The 23,701-nt window shown below is 48.6% G+C and overlaps 1 protein-coding gene across 2 annotated transcripts in view; it reads right to left on the bottom strand.

The window, feature by feature from the left end:
* The window catches only part of PLEKHG4 (pleckstrin homology and RhoGEF domain containing G4), a 213,312-nt gene that overhangs the window by 20,962 nt on the left and 168,649 nt on the right, over window positions 1-23,701 (bottom strand). For both annotated transcript variants that reach the window (XM_067552805.1, XM_067552814.1), the window contains exon 14: window positions 5,927-6,888. In XM_067552805.1, coding sequence (XP_067408906.1) covers window positions 5,927-6,888 — 962 coding nt within the window. The remainder of the gene's footprint in view (window positions 1-5,926; window positions 6,889-23,701) is intronic.

Here is a 23,701-nt window from a genome sequence, read left to right on the forward strand (position 1 = left end):
ATTGGAGAAAGTGGTAAATGGTGAAGGATGGATGTGACTAAACATGAAGCCTAAAAATGTAGAGTGGTTGGGAAAAAAGTGAGAGAGATCTAAAAGATGAAGGAGGCTTTTAGCAAAGAAACTTGAAAAAAGCCAGAATGCTTTTAAAGAGACGCCCCCCCCCCCCCAGCTAAGAAAGGGAAATGGATAGCGACCCCCGCAGCCCTCACTTCTAAAGCAGCAGAATCTCCCACCCATAATGCACCTCCTGAGGAGTATTTGGAACGTGTGAGACACTGGATAAGGCATATTGCATAAGGCATATTGCAGAGTACCGCAGAGATCGCGGGGACCGGTATGCTATGGCTGGTTGTCACAATTATTAGAAACAGGGCAGGTGGAGGTGGGGTTGTTAGACCCTTAAAGACTATCACGTACAGTAAAATCATTGAAAAAAACCAAACATTTAATTGATTTAAATAACCAGGGAAACAACCTGTGTTTTGCTGGGCGTGTTCTGGCTCTCTTATCAAATGAAAAACTCACAGATGCCCAACTATTAAAGGGGGCCAGGTGTCTCCACCAGGAGCTGGGGCTTTCAAACAAAAAATGGTCAGTTTTACAGACGTGAGCTTTTTTGAAGACTTCTCTTCCTGCCCTGCGTATAAAACATCAAACTTATTTAGCCATGATTGGTTCAGGACAATGCATTCTATGACATAGCTTTAGAACAGCTCCTGACTGGCCTGACCAAGAGGCGTGGTTTGCCCCTAAGGTGCACCACCCCCGGAATTGGTGGCATTTCCCTACAGGCAGCCGCTGGGGTAAGCTGCTCCTCTCTACAGTGTGTTGCTCTATTGCTGCTTTATTTTTTACTCTGTTCTTTAATTGTTCTCTTTCTTTCAAACTAACCCTTATTTTTTCTCTTTAATACCCTGGGCTTTGTGACACAGCCTCTCTTGCTGCTTTCTTTCAAAATAACCCTTATTTTTCCTAAAAAACTTTCTCTCTCCAAAACCTTTTCTTCTCTCAAAACGCAGACTTCACATGTCCAAACACAGGCACACAAGTGCCCCTCAGAGGCCCCAATACAATTTTTTTTCAAAATGGCTGACAACGCCAAACATGTACAAGATGGGAAACAGGGATCGGAGGGCAGGAGATAAGCCACAAGGGGGTGTGGAAACCTGTCAAAAATACATGGTGATGAATGCTATCAAGGTCTTTACTACTCAGACTGCTATACTGTCTGGACAATGTAACAGACAGTGAAGTAACTAGAAAGGCAAATGAAAGTCTTCAGGGCCCCAGGATGCAGGAGGGCATCACACAGATGGGCAGAAGGAACAGAACAAGAGACTCTGCATGGAAAGGTTCTCCGTGGGGAGAATGATCCAAATACCTCTCAATGAGAGCAGCACACCAAAGAGCCATGAGGGAGAGCAGACATGGCTTCCCACTCACAGACATCACAGCACCGAGCACGGAGGGATGGGCCTTTCTACGTGTCTCTCCTACAACGTGACTGCACCTACAACACTGCTCATGTCTGGGCATCTCTTGACTGGGACGATACTAAGAACCTGGGGCCTGGGCGAGGGAGCAAATGAAGTGAGTAGAGGGCTCCACCACTGCCTTGGCCCACTAGCCAGCAGGGAGCAGAGGTGCTGGCAGGGTCCCTTCTTCTCTGCACCCCGAGGGGACTGGGACTATGGAGAGACTCTTTTGGGAGCAGGTGCAGTTGTTTTTTAGCTTTTGCTAGTTGATTTAACTTTCAGTGGGGAACTAACTCTTCCTGCCTGCTTCACCCTCACCCCCACTCCTTTCCCTTACAGCAGTGCTCGGGTGGGTATCCAGGAGGGAGCAGCAAAAACCCAAGCAGGGTCCTGCAACTGATGCCCTCAGCAGGGGTCATATTACCAGCTGCTTCCTCCTTCCAGCCTACATCCCATCAGCCTTGGCCAGGCCAGTGCTCCCCCCTAGTGCTGGGACAGTTAGGCAATGGAAATGACTGCGCTGGGAAAGGGAGATGAGGCTGTTGCTGCCATCTGTGACAAGTCAGTGCACGGGGCACTGCTCCACGGGCTCACAGCCATGCCATTCCGGCCAACCAGACTGAGAGGAACATGGCATTTGCTGTGCTAGATCAGACGCCTGGTCTTGACACAGGCGGCCCCCGCACAAAGGAAGTGGCACCGGGGACCCACCTGCCCAGACCATGGAGAAAGGAAGTTGCTCAATGGCCACTGCGTCAGCCTCTTCTCTGGGCCTGGGGTTCAGCTGGATATAATAGTGTACTTGGACTTACAGGAAGCCTTTGACAAGGTCCTTCACCAAAGGGTCGTAAGCAAAGTAAGCGGTCATGGGATAAGAGGGAAGGTCATCTCATGGATCAGTAAGTGGTTAATAGATAGGAAACAAATGGTAGCAATAAATGGTCAGTTTCAGAATGGAGAGAGGTAAATAGTGGTGTCCCCCAGGGGTCTGAACTGGGACCAGTGCTGTTCAACATATTTATAAATGATCTGGAAAAAGTCACACACAGTGAAGTGGCAAAATTTGCAGATGAATCAAAATGACTCAAGATAGTTAAGTCCAAAGTTGACAGCGATGATTTACAAAGTGATCTCATAAAACTGGGTGACTGTGCAACAAAATGGCAGATGAAATTCAGTGTTGATAAATGCAAAGTAATGTGCATTGGAAAACATAAGCCCAACTATCTATATAAAACGATGGAGTATAAATTAGCTGTTACCACTCAAGAGAGAGACCTTGGAGTCACTGTGGATAGTTCTCTGAAAACATCTGCTCAATGTGCAGCAGCCATCAAAAAAGCTAACACAATATTACCAACCATTAGGGAAGAGACAGCTAATAAAACAGTAAATATCATAACCCCGCTATATAAATCCATGGTATGCCCACACCGTGAATAATGTGTGCAGTTCTGGTCACCTCAGCTCAAAAAAGCTATAAGAATTGCTATTAGAATTGGAAAAGGTACAGAGAAGGGCAACAAAAATTATTAATGGTATGGAACAGCTTCCATATGAAGAGAGATTAAAAAGCCTGGGATTGTTAATCTTGGAAAAGAGATGACTAGGGGATATGATAGAGGTCTATAAAATTATGAATGGTGTGCAGAAAGTGAATAGGAAAGTGTTATTTACTTCTTCACATAACACAAGACCCAGGGGTCAACCAATGAAATTAATAGGCAGCAGGATTCAAACAGACAAAAGGAGGTACTTCTTCACACACCGCACAGCCAACCTGTAGAACTCATTGCCAGAGGGGTTCAAAAAAGGATAAGATAAGTTCACGGAGGATAGGTCCATCAATGGCCCTTAGCCAAGATGGTCAGGGATGCAAAACCGTGCTCGGGGTGACCCTAGCCTCTGACTGCCAGAATCTGGGAGTGGATGACAGGGGATGGATCACTCAATTCATTCCATTCATTCCCTCTGAAGCACCTGGCCTCGACCACCATCAGAAGACAGGATTCTGGGCTAGATGGACCATCGGTCTGACCTAGTCTGGCTGTTCTTATGTTCTTATGATGGGAGGCAGAAGGCTCCTGGTAAAGGCGCTCCCTGTGCCATGCACCGTACCTACGGGGGACAGCAGGTGCACAGCCCAGAAGTTTGGACTCCATCCCTCATCAGGCTGAATGGGAAAGTCTTCACTGGGCAGCAGTTTTCCAGCTCTGCCACTCCCTATGGACAGATTCACATCCACTAGGCTATGTGCTGTTCAGGGCACCAGAGGGGCTCTCGGAACAGCCAAGCATGCCAGCCCTGGGCTGCTCCTTATGAGAAGGTTTCAGCTCCCTTTACATACAGAGGACATCACATGGGCCAGAGCACAGCCCCTGCTCCCAGCACATTGTATTGCCCATGATTACATCAAATCTTCCTGCTCGCCTGGGTGAAGCTCAGCTTCCCCCTCGATTCAGTTGCAGAAAGTCTCAAAGACATGGGTGCTGGAGCAGAAGTCAAAGCCCAGGGACAGGGGCTCTTTGCCAGCATTAGCTTCAGCGTTGCCTCGCAGAGCAAAGTCAATTGTTTGCCTGGCCACCACCAGGAATTGTTCTGAGCACCCTGCAAGGTCTCTGGGATTGCTCCTCCTTCAGCAGCTTTCAGGGGACCAGCCTACCTGCAGAAAGCCAGGCAGCATGGGAGGCCTCTCAACTTGGCCAGAGGCAGCTAAGATCCTCCCTTTTGGCCTTGGCTGATGCAGTAGCAAGACATGCTACACGTAGGTAGCAGGTCTGGCAGTGGGCCAGAGTGCCCTGAACCACTTTGGGGGGGCCCAAATCCTCAGTCCCCTTCCTCAAGTGACAGAACACACCCATGTTTTCACACCTGACACACTATTGTAATCATCTTTGTACAAGGCCTGCTGCGTGAGGTGTCATTTGAAAACTCAGCTTGCTGATCAGGAACATCATGGTAAAGTGCAGAGAGCAACATTATATGTGAAGTTATGAACATCAGCTGAAATCAGCTCGCTGAAGTGTGTTTTCTAGGTAAGTCGGTGGAGTGTTTAAATCAGTTTCTCAAAGATGGAGCAAGCTGATGTCCCAGCCAGGTTACAGCAAAGGCCATTACTACCAAGTGGCCAGACTTTAGCAAGAAATGGAGACAGTGACAAAAAGATCTGCATCTTAGCAAAGAAAGAGCATGGAGTCTCCTTCTTCCCACAGACCGCCTGTTTCCTGAGTCTCAGCTGGAAATGCAGCCTGTTGGACTCTGGGGGACAGGTCCTGACCTGAAGAGTTTGGGCAGTAACATGTCTGGAAGCATGTGGTGAGAAACTTTGCTTGAATCTAATATAGGTTAAGTTAGGCACTAGAAAGCATTTTATTTTTATTTTTCTTGTAACCATTTCTGATTTTTATGCCTCACTGTTTGTACTTGCTTAAAATCTCACCCTCTGAAATTAATAAATTTGTTTTATTATTTTATCTAATCCAGTATGTTTAAGTTAAAGTGGCTGGATAACTCTATTTAAGATAACAGACTAGTGTATATTCTTCCCTTAATGGAATAACAGATGTACTATATCTGTACTGTCCAGCAGAGGGCTGGGCAGTACAAGATATACATTTCTGGGGAAAGTCCAGAACTGGGAGTGAACTCGGGTCACCCTGCAGGATAACCAAGGCTGGTGGGAGCCAGGGTGTGACTGGCAGGCTGCAGTTACACACAGACACATCTGGGAGCTTTTGCGAGCAATCCAGGTTGGGAGCTACAACCATAAGGCATTGCAAAGCACCCCGGTTCCTGAGCAGGGGTGACACAGCCCTCCACTTGTCTGGATTGTATCCTGGTATGTCACAGCACCCTGAACCACTTCGGGAGGACCTAGATCCTAAGACCCCTTTCTCACCAACCCCCTTCCCTTTCTGGGCATCCCTCAGGGGAAAATGCTGCAAGAAGATGTGTCAACCCTGTTGAAAATGGAAGCCTGGAGTCTAATGCTTACCAGGGAAAGGCTTTTGTTCCTAGTGTTTCTTTATCCCCAGCAAATGGCTGCCCCATTTCCCCCACCTTTATTGTACCACTTGTGCATTTGCAAAATTAAAATGAGCTCGTCCTCTTTAATGCCAATAAACTAGCTGTTGCCCAGTTAGAGACTCCTTCCCCTGCCCAGTGACAGCACTTTCCCCTCCTTCCTCACAAGGGGGACATCGCTGGACAGTGTGTGATGGAAGGTGGAGACTCCTCCCTGACTCAGCTGCCCAGAGGACAGCGCTGTGTGTCTCAGCCTCCTCATCCCATGGGGCCTGTCTCCCCCTCAAGACTTGCCCAGTGGCGGAGGTTATGCACTCAGTACCTGCATCAGCAGGAGTGCTGCTTCCTGCCTCACTAGACACAATGATCACCATCCCCTCCACGCCTGCCTGGCCCCTGCACATGGGCTGTGAGAAGGAGTCACCTACCTGCCCCAGCTCTTGGCCTCTGGCGTGGAGCTATAGCTCTTCGGCTCCTCCGGCAGGCAGGGTGCAGCCCAGCTGTGAGCAGCCTGCTGCCAGGCCGTGTGAGTCCTGTCCACCAGCTCAGTGCTGCTCACTTCCAGCCCCTTAATGAAGACGCCTGTGTTGCCATGTCTGGCCGGCTCACTCAGAGTCCTCTGGCAGCTGGTGCGCAAGCTCTCACCGCAGGGCACATCAAAGCTTTGGGCCTTTTTCAGCATCCTCTTGGAGGGTGGCCTCCTGGCAGCAGATGTGGAGGAGCAGGATGAATTCGCCTCAAGAATTTCCAAAATGCTCTCCAGGTTTGACTTTTCCTCGGGCATGTCGCACGGCAGCTTTGGAGCCTCGCAGGCCACCGTACTACAAGAAACCCTGCTCAAGGGGGGACTCAAGCCGGGCGCAGCTTGGGAGATAAATTCTTCCCCAACACTGACCTCCCCCGAGCTGCTCAGGGACTGTGAGAGAGCGTTTTCCCTGCTCCACCCAGGAGAACGATTTGGCCTGCTGTAGAAATGGGACACACTGTGACTCCTGTCCGGGTACAGCCCAGGCAAGGCTCCCTCGGAGTGCCTCCTGTGGGACAACCTGCCACCCTCACTGCCGCGCCTGCAGGGCTCCCGCTCACCTGGCTTCTGCTCAGAGAGCAGAGACCTTTGTGTTCTCAGGGCAGCTTCCAGCTTCTTCTCAAAGACCAGTTTTGTCTCCTGACACTTGGACCATGCAAATTTCCACTGCTTCAGCCCTTTGTCGCTCTTCAGCTCACAGGCCAGCTCTTTCATCTCCTGGAACTTGGCGTCGTTGATTTCCGGGTGCTGCCCCTTGTAACTTTCCAAACACTTTATCACTGCTGCCGAGTGCTCTGGGGAGCTGCAGTCCTCCATGCTGACGCAGGCTAGGTGTCGCATCCCCTCCAGCGCCCACTCGTACGCCTGCAGGGAGTAACGGCAAGGAACACAGCCAATCAGTTTACTACGGAAAGAATAACCCCCCCAGCTCAGTGCCCACGTGCAGCCCAAGAGAAAAGAGTCGGTGTGCTGGCCAAGGCAGGGCCAAGTGTGCGAGCTGGAGAGGGGCTGCCATTGTCAGTGGGGCTTAACAACACAGCAAAACAAAAGGCTCTTTCTGCAGTGGGCCCCAGCTGTGCTGCATGCTCCGCCACTGCTCTGCGCTGCAGCAAGGACACTCCCCGGTGCAGGCTGTGCTTGAGATGGCGTGGCTGCCTTCTCCAGTGCTCTCCCCCGAGAGGCAGGCTGCCTCTGGGCAGCAGTTAGCAGCACTACGGGAGCTTCCACACCTCTGTGGGCCTGCGATGTGCATAGCCTTGGTGCTTACCTGCTACTTGCATCCAGCAATTCAATTTGCCCCCCATTAACTGGGGGTGGCAGTAGAGAACGGGAATCTGCAGGCTAGGCAGCTGCCCCTGGTGCTCTGCAGATACAACAGCTATTCCCCCCTCCTGCAGGGGGGAGAGGAGGGGTGGACGTGGGGAACTGCCAGGTGCAGCTCTTACCCTAGCGGTGAGGCTGCACAGCACAGGAGGGAGACCGACCCTTTCCCCACCAGAGAGGAGGGCTCCCAGGGCTCGGGCTGGCACAAAGGCCAAAGAGAAATAGAGACATTTTAAAACAAAAAGCTGGCAAGCTTGAGAGCTGGGCCTGACCCTCCCCCACCATCACGGTCCCTAACCCAGCCAAGCCTGATCGCTGCACCACCAGGGCCTCTGACCTGGCCAGCTTTTCCCACCTCCACCCTTAGATTCAGCGCTTCCAAGGCCAGAGGGGACAGATAGGATCTAGTCTGGCCTCCTTGATAACACAGGTCAGAGAACTTCCCTGAACTCACTACTGTTGAACTAGAGCAGCAGATCTTTTGGAGAAACATCCAATATTGATTTTAAAATTGCCAGTGGTGAAGGATCCACCACAACCTTTGATAATTTGTTCCAACTGCTGATTACCGTCACTATTACAAATATACACCTGGTTTCCAGTCTAACTTTGTACTCTTAGCCCAGCCCGGCTTGGTGATGTTGAGGAACTGCAGCTGCTGCCACCCACTGTAGCAGTAACTATTCACAGAAATCTGCACTCTCAGTTGGGAGTTCTTGGAGAGTGACTGTCTTTTTACTGCACATCTGTGCAGTGCTTTCGTACAACAGGGCTCTGATTCTTGTCAGCCACTCCCAGCTGCTACTGTAGCATAACTTTACAAGAATTACAATACAAGAATGTTTTAAGTCTGGTTTAAGCAGTTGTGTGTGGTTTAATTTTAAATAACATCATGCTGCAGCATTCATTCCATCATTCACATGAGAGTAGCAGCCAGAAGCCCCATAAGGATCAGCCCCACGGTGCTGGGCACTCAAAACCAAATCAAGGAGCATCCCCACTCCCCAAAGATAACTGAACACAAGATGCCAGTGGGTGTAACCAACAATTGGATCAAATGAGGTCAGGAAGACAAGGGCACATACCGACATGAAAAGGGGCTGCTGGCATACACTCGTTAGCGTGTTTATTTTATTTAAGTACACCAAAGCTATAAAAGTAAATAACTCAAAGCGCTATCAGCAGACCCTACTGGCTTGCAACCCAGCAGCTACCGTTAAGTTTAGTGGGCCAAATTTACACTGATTTACATCAGCGTAGATGTGGAATAATGGATTAGGCAGCAGTGGGGTGATTTGGGATGGACTTCAGTGTCGCCTGAGCATTTGACCAAATACCTTGCCAGAAATGGAGTGTACATTTTTAACAACATGTAAAACTGCAGGAGTGGATTAATTATGCTGTGCTAAGGCACTTCTCTTGACTCATACAAAGCTGATGGTTGGGTTCTCAACCAGTCCATGAGAATTAGCAGTTCCTGAGAAACTGAAAAAAAGAAGGGGGGAGGGCGTTAAATGAGTGATTTCAATAAAGGCAACTTTAAAGAGTTGCTTTAGCTCTGTCTTCAGAGATGGGATCAAGGCAGAAGGCACTGGATAGAATTCTCTGGCCCGGGTTCTGTAGCACATCAGGCTAGATGGTCACAACAGGCCCTTCTGGCTTTTAAATCTCTGTCTCCACGTCAGAGTTTTCACAGTGCCTCTTGGGGCCCTGCTCGCACCTTCCCTTCCATTCCCTGGCCAGTGTGTCACTGGAATTTTCAAATTAACAGCGAACAAAGCATCAAATTCCTAGAAACCTGCCGGTGACTAATCCAGGCATCTCAGTCATTTGGAGCTTATAATATACTATGTCTTTGTTAATATTGCGTTCCAGTGAGTGGCCTTTCTCTTGTACAGGGCACCTGACGTGTCACAGCTGCTTTTTCAGTAACCTAAAAGTGAAGCCCAGTAAACTAGCCAGGACCCCGTGTCCCCATACAACAAATATGACCTTCTCAGAGGCAGATGTGATCCAGCTGTCACATGTAGAGCTGAGTGGGAATTTTTCTACTACATGTTTTTTTTTGGTCAGAAAATGTCAATTCATTAAAATTGAGACTTTTTGCAGGAAAGGGGCGGTTTCAACAAATTTTTTCAACATATTTTAATGTTTCAAAACTGCCTAAACTGTTTTCATTTTTTTGAAAATGCAAAATTCCATTTATCTGGTTCAAAACAGCTTTTGCTTTGCAATCTAAGCTAATTATAGAATAACAAAAATGTGAGGAAAAAAAAAAAGCAAAAATAGTCAAAATCAAAACAAAAGGTTTCAACTAACCCAAACCGAAAACATTTCAGATTTTTGATTTGCAAAAAATGTTGAGATTTCAACTTTTCATCTTGATTGGAATGGGAAAATTTTTCAAAATCTCTAAAATATTCATGGGACAGGAAAACCATTTCTCCTCCAGCTCTAGTGAATTTTAGAGCAACTGATCTAGTTCCTCCCAGGAACCAGAGGTCAGAAGCCAGCCATAGAGAGGACCCAGTGTGACTCTGATGGGTCTGCTATATGAAAGGGACTGACGTTCCCTGGGAAAACCCCAGCATGAATCCTGTCTTTTCTATTGTTCCCTGAACATACAATGAAGGCATATTCAAGGTACTCGTTTGGTTGCTGGGTTTCTGCATAACTCCCAGATAGCTGGGCAGTATGTATCTTGAGTCCGAGTTGGCCAAAGCATGGAGTGCATTTAGTCTGCAGGCCCCATTCTATAATGAGTTCCACTGCCTCCTCTTAAACATTAACAGGCTGCATCTGCTATGCAAAACCCTCAGTATTATAAGACTAAAGGACTTCAGTGAACCTTTCCCCTCCATGGCAGTGAGATGAGCTGTGTTGATTTCTCTTGTCATTCTGACGTTCTGTCTAAATCTTTCTGCTCATGTCCCCCTCTAAGGATCCCTCTCTTGAAGTATGTTCTCCTGAGTCCCTCTATCATTATCTCCATGGCTCATTTCTCCCATCCGTGTGTCACTAGCTCTCCCTCTTTGGAGTAGCTCTTTCTTGATCCATCCTTCTGATCTGCCAGAGCAGCTATGCATCCAGTTTTGTTAAATTATTGTTTTAAAACTGTGCCAGGAGTCCCAGAAGCCTGGGGATGAGCACGTAGAAAATAATCAGTCAGAACAATGGTGCATCTGCAGAGGACATGGGTCTGTCTGGGCACTGACACTGTGTTCATTGTCTTGGTATCTGAACACTTGACCAATTACAAAGGTCCATCATGTACTCTAATCAATGTTCCCCTTGTGACCTTCTCACTGCTCTTCCCCTGGACGGGAGTTGGGCTACACATGTCACTGTTATTATGGTCGTCCTCACTGTGGAAGAGAGGACTCCTGCATGTTGTCCCACAAGTGGCGAGAGATGTAGTCATTTCCCTGCTGAAATGAAGGCTTATTCCAGCATGTGCTGCACATGCACTCCTAGATCAAGGTGGAGCCCTGTAGGCTGGGCCCTAGTCTCCGCAGGCTGCACCCTTGTACTAAAGATGGCAGTAGCTCTATTTTATGAAAATTAGTTTGCCCCTCAGACTCCTGGCAAGTTTCAAAGGTGACTCTTGGATAAGCAAAGCTGGGTGCCACAGCTCCATATGCTGTTACGACAAGTGTCACTAGGTGGCGCAGTTACACAGTCTTCAGAGTTCCTTGTCTAAAGCCAGGCTATGTCCAGTGCGCTAGGGAGTGATTCCCAATTTGTGCACACAGAGCTAGTGTGAATGTAAATGGTAGTGTAGTTGCGGTTGTACAGGCAGCAGCGGCAGGAGCATGCCTTATCTGTGCCGAGTACAGCCCCACCCAAATCCTGTGGGTATCTACTTGGCGTGACTAAGTCATCATGGACTACTGTGGCTACCTTGCTATTTATACTCATGTGGACTCGCATTGAAGTAGTGCAAGTGTGTGTCCGCGAGCTGAGAATCACACACCAAGCTCTCAATGTAGACATGGCCTTAGTGTGCAAACAAATCTAAGGCTTGGGAAGACCGGCTGTGCTGGTTTTAGTTTTGGTTATGCAAAGTTTTGGAGAGGCAGGTTCTGGGTCTGTGAAATCTGTTCTCTGTGCGCTGTGTGCCCACCTCTGCTCCAGGACTGGTGAATATGGGTACATACAATGAGTTACACCTACAGTCTGCCCAGACTCTATGTCCCTGGTTTCTCCACCACTGGGAAGCTGACCTGCAAGGTCCTGACATCTGCTACCTCTCTGCAGAGGGGGACAACACAACACAGGACTGAACTTCGCCAGAAGCAATGTAGCCTGTACAAGTGCTGTACTCTTTGCTGGGCACTGGAGAATCATTACAGCAGAAGCATTTGGCTGAGCAGCCTGATTCATGGCTCTGCTCTATGAGGCCCCTACTGATCCAATATAGCCAAATGCCACAAATGGAGGGACAGCAGCTAGCATGCAGATGTGGGGCAGAAACTGTCTCTACACAGAGAACACAAAGCTCCACCCAAACAAAGAGAGACAAAAAAGCCAGAGGTCCCCCTTATTCTGAGGATGGCGATGCACAGGGACAGTGTGCCCCCAGGAGAATATGGCCTAGGTGTTATGAAGGCCATGGGGAGGAATGTAAGCTCAGCTCTGTGATCTGTATGGTAACTGAATGCCAATGCACAAGACCTTATCTGCGGAGGCAAGATTCAGAGCAGAGTCACTCCAGAGACAGATGCTTCCTTGGTCCTTTAACTATTGTTCTTTAGAGCTGCAGTTACATGGAGTGTGTCCAACCAGTCTCATTACACATGCAAAGCAAAAAGCTACTTCAGAAACCAGAGCAGCTGCTCCCGGACAAATGCTGCTTCAGCCACATCTAAAATGACAACAACCAAATGCAGCCTGCGCCTGGAACTACCCAGCCTGCAGAAACTGCAGCAGTTCCCTGCTGACCTGCCTAGCACAGCGATGGTCCTTCTGTCCTGCCTCCTTCCTCAGCTAGGCTTTTAAGGAATACCATGTCTGCTAGTGTGGAGGGCCAAGTTTGGAGTATGTGGGGTGAGTGTCTGTTTATGGGTGGGACGGAAAGGGGAAGGTGCAGGACTGTCACTGGGTGGGATGGTGTGGTCTCACTGGGTCGGAATCAGTGTTTTTCTGTACTGTGGCAGTGACACCCCGTCTTCAGGAAGGTGAGGGCAGGATGGGGGTGCCTAGCAGACAGCAGCAGAGTCTGGTCTATGCTGTCCCCCATGTGACACGTAACTAATTTCACTGGCCCATGCTCTGGGGTGGGGGAGTGGCTCCCGTTGATACCGGCAGGTCTTTGGCAGCGGCAGAAAGGTAGTGGGGGTGGGGTCATGCCAGCGCGGACAGAGTACCTGCATTTAAAAGTCAGGACTGCATCCCGGGCAAGGCACATGTGGAAACCCTGTAGGTGGGTTATAGTTAGAAAGGAGAGTGTGTGACCTGGGCTACTTGCTCTGGGATTCGCTGGTCTGTCCTTCTCCAGAAGAGGAGTTGAACTTGGGCATGGAGTACCGACAGCCCCCTTTGGGCCTGGATGATTTAAATGACATCCCCGTTTTAACTGCAGCATGTCCTCCTGCAACCAAACCCAACCAGCCACCCACGGCTGGAAGATGCTCAGATGACATATTGCACAGCACGGACGTGACTAGCCAGCAGTCTCGGGCCTGGCTGCTAGTGCATTCAAGGTCTGGGAAGGCAGTTACTTGGCGGAGCCCTCACCCTCACCCAAGGCACGATCCATGAAAGAACACCCCGACCAAGGCAGAGAGAGTGCCTCCCTTTGACCTGCTTGTGCTACTGACAGGGAACGATAAATGGGATGCAGAGAACCCCAAAGCCTTCTGGACGGATGCAGTCAAGGCTCTGCCCCAGCACAGGCACTCCCCAGTCCACTCTTGAAGCCAGGAGAATCCACTAGCCAAAGAGGAACTTAGAAATGATTTTAAATCTTGATGGCAATTCAAGTCCCCAGTGCCTGTCACAGGCTCGTTAATAATCCAGCTTTGTCCTCTGCACAATGGGCTCAGCCTGCCATCCTCCCTGTGGCTTGTTTGGTGAGTTGCTAAATGGCTACTGAGGCTTTTCCAGGTCACGTCATCTTCACAACTGCACTTTTTATCAACTAAAACAGTAGCAAGGAGAGCACCATCCAGCATCCAAGTGTGCCCCAACCCCGACGTGAAAAAGGGCACACATGACTCAGGCCTTTGCTCACCTTTAATTTCACAGGTCAGGCAGCTCACACAGACCAGTGCTGGGATACAGCCTCGGGGTGCGGGACAGTGAAGTCCCCAGCTGAGCTCCCCTCTGGGTGCAGGGAGAGCTAGTTCTGACGTACGTATTCCTCCAGAAGCTAGAAAACAGCTTGCATAGTAAAAGGGTGCAGATCTGTGCGTGGTGGAGGAGCTAGATGTTACTGACATTCTCAAGTTATGCCCAGGGAATTCACTCTGGGGCTGGCCAGGAAGGAGACTGCCATCTTTTGTGATCTAATCAGCATTAAACCTTTACTGAAACTCAGCGGTGGCAGATGACAGAACTAGGAGCAATGTTCTCAAGTTGCAGTGGGGGAGGTCTAGGTTGGATATTAGGAAAACCTTTTTCCCTAGGAGGGTGGTGAAGCACTGGAATGGGTTACCCAGGGAGGTGGTGGAATCTCCATCCTTAGAAGTTTGACAGAGGCCCTGCTTGACAAAGCCCTGGCTGGGATAATTTAGCTGAGGTTAGTCCTGCTTTGAGCAGGAGGTTGGACTAGATGACCTCCTGAGGTTCCTTCCAACCCTAATCTTCTATGATTCATTGCCAAAAGGATTCATAACCTCTCCACACAGAGCCTACCCACCCCACAATGGTATGTAGGTGTCAGTGCCTGACCTGTCCTACCAAGGGGCTTGGATAAAGCAAACATTGCAGTGACTGTCCATGCCATTAGGGAGAGCCAGGTATAAGCCTCAGAAAGACGCAACACATTCTCAGAGAGAAGGTGGATTTACTGCCCCCTAATCAATACATTACCAGGATATCTGTCACTGCTAGCTACAGTATGAGTGCGGATTTATACGCATTCAGGGAGCAGAAGCTACCTGGAATTTTTGCTTCGGGGATTTCTACAGCACCCATCACAGCAACATTAAAATGCTACCTGTGAGCAGGTGACAAGAGAACACTTCCAACGCACAGTCAGTGGATGACCTTCAGATCTGACCTACTCAGCACTGACCTACTCCGCACTGCAGACACGGCTTTTGGTGTGAGCTGCACTTTTCACTCATGTTTAAAGCCCTTCATTAATCAGGAGATCAAGAATCTTTGCCTCCTTAAAATCCACTCACAGACAGAAGAGATTTCTCATGGTCTGTAGGCCCAGGGATCAGTAACGCTTCAGAAAAGCAGAACACATCTCCTGGAACTGCTGAAAGGCATCAGGTGTGAAGGAACAAGAGATGGGACAGCTCTCTGGGGCAGGGACTGTCTCATACTAAATGGCTACATAGCAAACAGCACAATGCGGCTCCGATCTCTGGCTGGGGCCTCTAGCCAGGACCACAATGTAACTAACAATCAGCATTGAGTGAGTTTGAAAAAACAAGAGACTTGTCTGCTTCTGGCAGGGGGCAGCTTTGGGGCTTTACGTAAAAATTGGGCAAGGGCTTGACCCAGTTCAGGTCAGTGCTGTGAGTAGGGAACAGGAGGGCTTTCCAAGTATCTCGGCTGCTGCACTGCGCCGATGGGACCTGCCCTTCTCACGGTGCAGCAGGCGATACTCAGAAAGCCCTCCTGAATGCTACATGCAGCAGTGAGCTGTGTTGGGCCCAGCACTTACAGATTTTTATACAAAGTGTAACCTGGAAAGGCTTTTGAATCTGCCCTGTGCTCCTCTTACAGTGAGGTCCTGCAGTGTATTTCTCTACAGCAGTCAGCTGCCAAGGCACTGAAGGCAGCGGAGCCGGGGCCCCACAGACTGTCATTCTCTGCAAAGACAATACTCACAGGGCAAGCTTTCAGAGCGGTGGAGCACATAATAGAGGAAAGCCAAAGAAAATGTCTCTCCCCCCTTCTGTCCCGAGCAAACAATCTGCTGGAGGAAGCACTCTGCATTGACTCAGAGCAGGATTCTTTGTGTTAAAAAACCCGATCATTTGAACCCATTCCCTCTAAAATCCACACAACACCTGGACAACTACTAGCATTTCTCCATAGTCACAACAGCAAAGTGTCCTTTGTCATATTTTGCAATTTTCAAAACCCAAACTGCTGAGACCTGCTGTCTGGAGATTATACTTCACTTTAATAGTTCTCATCGGTGCAATTAAAAAACAATTTTCTATTGAAAACACAGAGAACTATGTTATCCAGGCTTACATGTTATTGTCACAACAAAAGAGCCCATATACAAACAAAGAAAACCCTCTGCTAACTTACAGCAGTTAGTTACACTAGAAATTGTTTCTGTACAGTGCTTGGCTTCCAATTTGCTTTGGGTCTGCTTTGAATTTTCCTGTGACAATAGCAGCAAGGCTCTCGGGCAGCACACCAACAGTGCCCAGGAGAGAGACAAACTTCAGGCTATGGAGGCAGACGGTTATTTAGTGATTAGTGGTTTTAAAAATAAAACTAATCCTACCTTCATATTTCTACAGAGGGGATCCATACCGCAGCTGAGTGCAAATCCTCGTGCTGAGTGCTATCATCCATTGCAGTCAGACAGAGGCAATGGCGCCCAATTAGTGCACCCTATCAACTCTGCTATTCACAAGCAAATGCTGCTAGCTTAAATACCAGATGGACAATCCCTGGTAACTAGAGAAAACAAGGTGGGGGAAGGGCCTTAACTTCACACTGAAGCTACTGAAGCGAGTGGAGAACACCCAGAACTGGGCACTGGACATGCCACCTTTATTTTACACTGCAACAAAAGCAGGAAAAAATGTCACCACTAAACCCTAACGAGATATGGAGTGGCAAAGCTGAGAGAAACTAACTGCCTCCAAATACACAAGTGCTTTGGAGAAAGCCGATTCCGATACTTCATGGGGAAATGAAAGCAAATCCCCTCTTCGATGCCCTAAAACAAAAGCATCCAGTCCCTTCAAACACATGATGGAATTCAGAGAGAGAGCAGACCTGTGATCTTTTCATGTGTCAGAAACCAGGTGTTTCATAGCATAGTTTCCCGCAGAAGACTCATCATAACCTGCCAATTATGAGTAACTTCCTCTTTACACAGAGGGTTCATTCACCTATTGCTCTGCTCCCTGCAAATGAAGGATTTTGCATCCGCACGCTGAATTTGAAGTTCTGTCTGGGTTAAATTAACTAGTGGAAACCGAACTAACCAAGACCCTCTCTTACTCCTGATATATCTGGTAAAAATACTAACTAAATAGATCAGATCTTCACGTTATGCTGCAGCAGAGACGTAAATCCTTGGAATAGAATGAACTGATGGACTTGGAACAGAATTAACTTCTCCTCTTAGCAGGGAAGGTAATGACATTAAAATTACTAGCCTGCCTACATCCAGCTCATCTTCTCAGCTATTGTTATTATGTTGTATTATCTGCACTGTCAAGGAGCCTTGTCATGAACCAGGACCCACTGATGCTAGGCACTGTACAAACACAGAATAAAAAGGCAGTCCCTGTCCCAAAGAGCTGACAATCCACGTACAAGGCAAGGGACAACTGGCAAATGCAGACCCCAGATAGGCAAGGAAGGAATGAGGCAATATTGATCAGCATGACAGGCAGTGGTCTCAGCACACCAGTGGATTAACAATTGGCGAGCTTTTCATAGGCATCATGGCAAAGGAGAATTTTGAGGGATGTGAAGGAGGGTAATGAGGTCGCTTTGTGAATGTTTACAGGGAGCACCTCCCAAATGTGAGAGGCAGCATGGGAGAAAGCATGAAGGTGCTTGTTTGAGAATTTAATACGTGGGTGATGGAGGCTGGCATCATGGGCCGATTAGAGGCAGGAATCGACATCTCGACAGTTATGGCGTACCCATCCTGTAGCCACAATGGCATGTCTGCCCATAGTCTGCAAGCCATGCCCAGGCAGCACGCCTACCCCATGTCAGCACTTCTGCACTCTGCTATGGCCATGTAAGCGCATAAATACAAGGGTTGGCTGATCACAAGGGTGAGGTAAAAGGATGTATTGGTTAAAAAAAACCTTGTTTTAGAGGGGAAGTGAAGGCAGCTATACAATATTATACACATACACACGGAAGAAAGGGAAATTGAGCATAATGAATATATATCAGAAACTACGAATTGTAGCAAATTGATTAGGGAGGCAAAGGGACACAAGGAAAAATGGATGGCCAGCAAAATTAAGGACAATAAGGAGAATGATTAATGGATTAGAAAACCTGCCTTACAGGGATAGACTCAAGACACTCAGTCTATTTAGCTTGACAAAGAGAAGGTTAAGAGATGAATTGATTACAGTTCATAACTATCTACATGGGGAGCAAATATTTAATAATGGGCTCTTCACCCTACCAGAGAAAGGCCTAACATGATTCAATGTCTGGAAGTTGAAGCTAGACAAATTCAGACTGGAAATAAGGTATACATTTTTAATAGTGTCCATCACTGACAATTTTGAAATCAACCTGGATGTTTTTCTAAAAGATCTGCTCTAGGAAATATGTTGAGGAAGTTCTCTGGCTTTTGTTATGCAGGGGTCAGATCGGATGATCATAATGGACCCTTCGGGCCTTGGAATCTATGAATCTGTCACTCACTCACCTTCGAATGTGCGGAACTGAAGCAAATGGTCACTGCTCTGAGTGGGGTTTGGGTACACAGAAGGTCTGTCAATTCTTTGGAGTTCATCCTCTTTTAAAAGGCAAGAACCAGCCCACCAGTTTAGAAGCAAGCTAAGACTTGGGATAGCCAGTGGAACGTGGCTGGAGACAGGAGGGAAAATGGTTTGGGACTTGGAACTTTAATAGGCCATCCCAGCCTCTATAACTAGGCCTTTGATATGCAGACTGGAGCCTTGTGAGCTACACCCCCGCTGTCTGAACTGGGGAGGCTAAAGCTTTATGTCCAGATTGTCTAAATAGATTTGTTTAGTTCCCATGCCCTGGCTAAGTGGACTTTGAGTCTCCTGGAGTGAGTAATGGATGCCAACAGGTGAGCGTTCCTGTGAATCCCAGGGTTCAGCCTATCCCAATCATATTGCAAAATCATGGTGAAGAAAGCACTCCAAACAATGTAGTTTGATCCCATGAATAGGGTACACAACATGGCCCAGGAGAGGCCACTGTCAGCAACAAACTTGAACCATGGGGGCACACTCCTCTATGGGTTTGTTGTGAGTGAAGTGGAGAAATCCCTCAGCTCAGAGAAAAGAGAGGATGCATGAGTGACATTAGGGAGGTGGCTATAAAAGTCCCAATTTTCTTCAGGTTTAGATTCCATTTGGTTCAGAAAGCCAGCAAGTCACTGACTTTCACAGAGCTGACTAAGTTCTGTAGAAGAAGGGAGGAGAGGGGGCACATGGAAATAATTACACTAATGATCTCTACTGACCTGCGAAAGAGACGCCATCAAGGGCTAGAGGGGTTGGGATCTTTTGCAACATAACAAGAAAGAGTCTGAAACTGAATCTATGCAAACTAAACAAAACAGCATGTAAGCACTCCTGAAAATGTAAAGATAATGCCAAGGGGAAAGTGGGAGAGATAGCCTGGCTACTGAGACACCCTGTGTCTGATAACAACACCCCAGAAACCCCATATTCACCAATGTCATATAATTATGGTATGCTCTGTACAAAGTATACCTTGTTTGGTATTATTTTAAAAGTCTTGATCTGCTAAACATTAATATCCTGTTGGATTGTACGTGCTGCCCTAGTATGTGAAATAATAAAATATTGTTGTAAATGCTACTAGAACATGTTGTGAGGTGGGAAACACCTGAACCAGCTATTCAGGTAGAACAATGGAGTAGCCAGACATGCTAATGGCCCAACAAGGAAAGATTCCGCTAGCGGGAATAGTTTACGGTGAAGGCTTCACAGTAGGACGCACATTCACAATGGGGTGCTTGCCCAATGGGAAACAGCCCCTATGTCACATGCATGACCTGCCATAGTCCAGCAAGCTGGGAATAGCTATAAAAAGGAGGTAATGACATCATCATTTGTCTTCTCTCTCCCCGCAACTCAACATCTGAAGAAGCATCTGAAAGACAAAGAGCTTTGGACTGGGAGAGGGATGGTCCAGGAGGGGAAAGCTGACTCTGCTTGTGAATTGAAGATGGGTAGCCTGCATGTACCATCTCTCAGGATGAGATAATTTTTAGATTCAAATTCAACTAGAGTATTGTGTCCAGTTCTGGGCACCACATTTCAGGAAAGATGAGGAAAAATTGGAGAAAGTCCAGAGAAGAGCAACAAAAATGATTAAAGGTCTAGAGAACATGACCTATGATGGAAGATTGAAAAAATTGGGTTTATTTAGACTGGAGAAGAGAAGACTGAGGGGGGACATGGTAACAGTTTTCAAGTACATAAAAGGTTGTTACAAGGAGGAGGGAGAAAAAATGTTCTCCTTAACCTCTGGGGACAGAACAAGAAGCAATGGGCTAACATTGCAGCAAGGGCAGTTTAGGTTGGACATTAGGAAAAACTTCCTGTCAGGGTAGTTAAGCACTGGAATGAATTGCCTAGAGAGGTTGTGGATTCTCCATCACTGGAGATTTTTAAGAGCTGGTTAGACAAACACCTGTCAGGGATGGTCTAGATAACGCTTGGTCCTGTCATAAGTGCAGGGGACTGGACTAGATGACCTCTCAAGGCCCCTTTCAGGCCTATGATTCTATGACAAGAGAGAAAGAGGACTGGAAACCAGAGGCAGTCTCACAGAGATGCTGCCTGGCTAAGAGGGGACAAAGAACCTAACGTTACTCCATCAAGATGAGTTTCGCAGAGTGGCAGACTAGAGGTATTATGCAGACTACTTATTTGGTGTTAATCTGATTTTTTCTCTATCCTGAGTAAATCTCTTGTTAATTAGACCTCTTGAGTCTCAAGCTGCTGTTTGGGACTTTCTTGCAGACTGCCCTGAAGAGAGCACGCCATCCACTGCTAAGCAGAGGCAGAGAGGGAGCATGCTACATGTTTACCCCACTATGGATTATTGGTCAAAAGGCAGGTGTCAGAGGCAACACGTGCTCTCCCCCACTCCCCAAGATTTGCTGCTTGGCTTGTACAGAGCACGCTCACACAGAGTGAGCATGCTCAGTAACTCTGCTGAAGCTGGCTGCCCTCACTCTGCCTGGTCATCTCTGCGTTGTGTAACAGGGCTGAAGGGCCTGGGTCTAGCCAGCCCTGATAACAGAAAGAGGCACACCTGAGAGGGTCAGGTGATTTCCCTATAAAGAGCAGCTGGAGGCTTCTATGAGGGGGGTTGCTCAGGGAAAGCAGACTGCCAGCAGCAAACAGTTGCCAGCAGAGTCCTGGGATTTGGGACTAAGGGTCTAGCTAGCAAGGGCTGGGAGTAGCCTGCTGTTGCAGGAGAGACCCTGAGCAAGGAGGTGGACAAACAGAAGGGACAGTAAAGCTCTCTAGGCAGGGAGACTTGGAGAGACCCTGAGCAAGCCGGGGACAAGCCGCAGAACTCTCCAGGCAGAGAAACATTTGTTTGCTGGACTTTAATTTGGGACTTTGGATGTTGTGTTTATTGTCTACAGGTGACCCCAGGCCCCAGGAGGGGTATTCTGACCACAGACACAGTGCGTGGAGTCTGTGTGTACGGAGAAACAGAGGCATGATGCTGTGCAGTGACCTCTGGATATTAGAGGGTGCTCAGATGGAAACTGACCCTGCTAGACACGGTCAAAGGAGACCTTGTCCACAAGGTGCAGGGTGGAGTCAGACACATGCATTGGACAGCAGGTGAGAACTAAGTTTCAAAGAGCAGAAGGTGCCGTGGGTATCCCAGTTCATAACCATTACACATGGGTATTAAGGCTTATTCACTGAATTTCTTCTTTGACTCCACACTTTTCACTGTCACTCTCTCTGGTTCTCATCTAATGCACAGAGCTGGGTACCGGATCTTCATTTAAATACAGATAACACTAAGGCTGATCTAGACTCCTGCCTGCAATACAAGGAGGCTCAGAGTTTTAAACTCTGGGCCACTGCTGAATCCTAACGGCAGGCTCCCTTTCTGCTGTCTGTCTATGGCTCATCTACAGTACCTCTTGTCTCTGTGTCTAGGGGGAGGGGGTGAGTAGCAGAGAGCAGTCTCCTCCTTGCAGCTAGAAGCAGGAAGCACCTTCTCCCTTTCAGTAGCAGGAGGAGCACAACCACCAAGTGTGGCAGGTAACTACTAGCCAGAGGCTGACAAGAAAGATCCCCAAAGCTGGTGCAGGACAGCACCTTACCATTTCCCAGCAGGAGACGGAACTGGGTGCTGTGTGTCTCACCAGGGAGATGCCCCTAAACCTTGCTGGTGGGGACTCCAGTTCCTGCTGTCCATAACTTCCTCTGCTGAGGGGGGCCAATCTTCTGTCTTGGAGGAAACCCTAGTTTTCAAATGCCAAAATCTAGATTGCAAGTCCATCTCCTGAAATTGGAATGAGCATTCACCCCCTCCGGACCGCCGCGCCCCACTACCAGAAAGAGCATGGAATGAGCAGCAGGACCAAACCACCGCTTTCTGACGCCTTACACTGTCCACAACCAATCAAACAAAGCCATGAAGCCCTCGCCAGGAGCAGCTACATCTGTGGCAGCCTGCACTTTCTAACTTCTCATGCCAAGGATTTCCCAGGCATGCAGTCATCGGAGCAGCTAAATTTACACTAGAGTGCAAAGATCGTAGAGCCTTATCATAGAAAGGAAGATTTCAACTCACAGGGGGGCCGTCACTGCTCTATTAAAAGACAGACAGTGCAATTCCTGGTTTCAGAGAGCATGCAAACTCCCCCACACAGAGAGGCCATTGGATTCTGGCTGAACACAGAGAGAAACACACATGCAGCACACAAGATTCACCCTAAATACATCCATACCAGTGCATGCGAGCTACTGAATGGAAAGCCTTGTTCTCCCCATTGTTTTAAAACCACCTCAATCGAATGGCATGCCGGATATTTGGTACTTACAAGAGCATTTTCAGTGTCTGTTTGCTGATGGAAGCAGGGACGTATATATTTGATTCAAAGAGAAAATGCATGCAGATCTGTAGAGAACAGCTCCGGAGAGCAGGGTCTGGCCCCCAGGCAGCAGCTGTGCGCTGATGTCAGCCAGGGCCCCCAGCCCTGTTCTGGCCCATAGAAGGAGTGACACTTGCTCACAGATGGAATGTACAGACACATTAGCATTCCTACAGCAGCAGGGACAATGGGGGAGGAGCTGCCATACAGATTGCAGGCTGGCCGTCCCTCCCTGTCACAGAGGGAACAGGAGCCTCCTTCCCTTGTCAGGCCTTTGTTTCCTGAATCACAAAGGAGCGTGCTGTGTTCAGAGTCCAAGATGTGAGAAACCCTGCATGACGGGGGCAGGCATGTCACAGAAGGGGCTGCTCACACACATAGGACGGGGGCTCCCAGACCAGGGCAGCGGGATGGGAGGGAGCGCTGCACCAGACAGACCACCAGGAGGGGACAAAGGACGCTCTCCAGGCATAGCAGAAAACTCCAGCCGGGAGGGGGCTGTGCACATGAGACAGAGAATCCAGCTGCCTTGGAGGGGTGGGAGTCCCCACAAGACAAAGAGACCCAGAGAAAATCCAGGGGGAGGAGGGAGCAAGGAATTCTGTGTCAGAACGAACCCCACACAGGGTCTGACTGGGGACCCAGAGAATCCCACTGTGGGGAGATTTGATGGGGCAGACACAAAATGCACACGTAGCTCTCTTGCAGAATAGCATGAGGGAGACCCTGGCGCACATTTATCTTGAGTGCACTAGGTTGCAGCCCCTGTTCCGGCTCCTCCAAAACCTCCTGCTGAGGTTCTGGCTGCACTTTTCCCCACACTGGTTTTTATACGCACACCCCATCTGTGGCCCCACAAAGTCACGGGACCTCCTCGTCAACCTCCTCCTCGTCCTAGCCAAAGTGGCCATCTACAACACCAGGGAGAGGAGGTTGCTCTGCGACTGTGGGGCCTATTTCCATTCCTCCATCTGGTCACGTATCTGGGCAGAGTTGCTCTGGGCTGCATCCGCTGGCTCCCTAGAGACCTTCCAGGAGCAGTGGGCGCTGTCTGGGGTTCTCTGCTCAGTGTCCGCTTCCGGTTCCCTTCGTTTGACCCTGTGACCCCCATGTCCATTCCCATTTTTTCATTAGTTGTCCCACAAACTCAAT

Source organism: Emydura macquarii, unplaced genomic scaffold (assembly GCF_026122565.2).
Source record: "Emydura macquarii macquarii isolate MOO-44397 ecotype Brisbane River unplaced genomic scaffold, CSIRO-AGI_Emac_v2 contig_295, whole genome shotgun sequence".
Classification (NCBI taxonomy): Eukaryota; Metazoa; Chordata; order Testudines; family Chelidae; genus Emydura; species Emydura macquarii.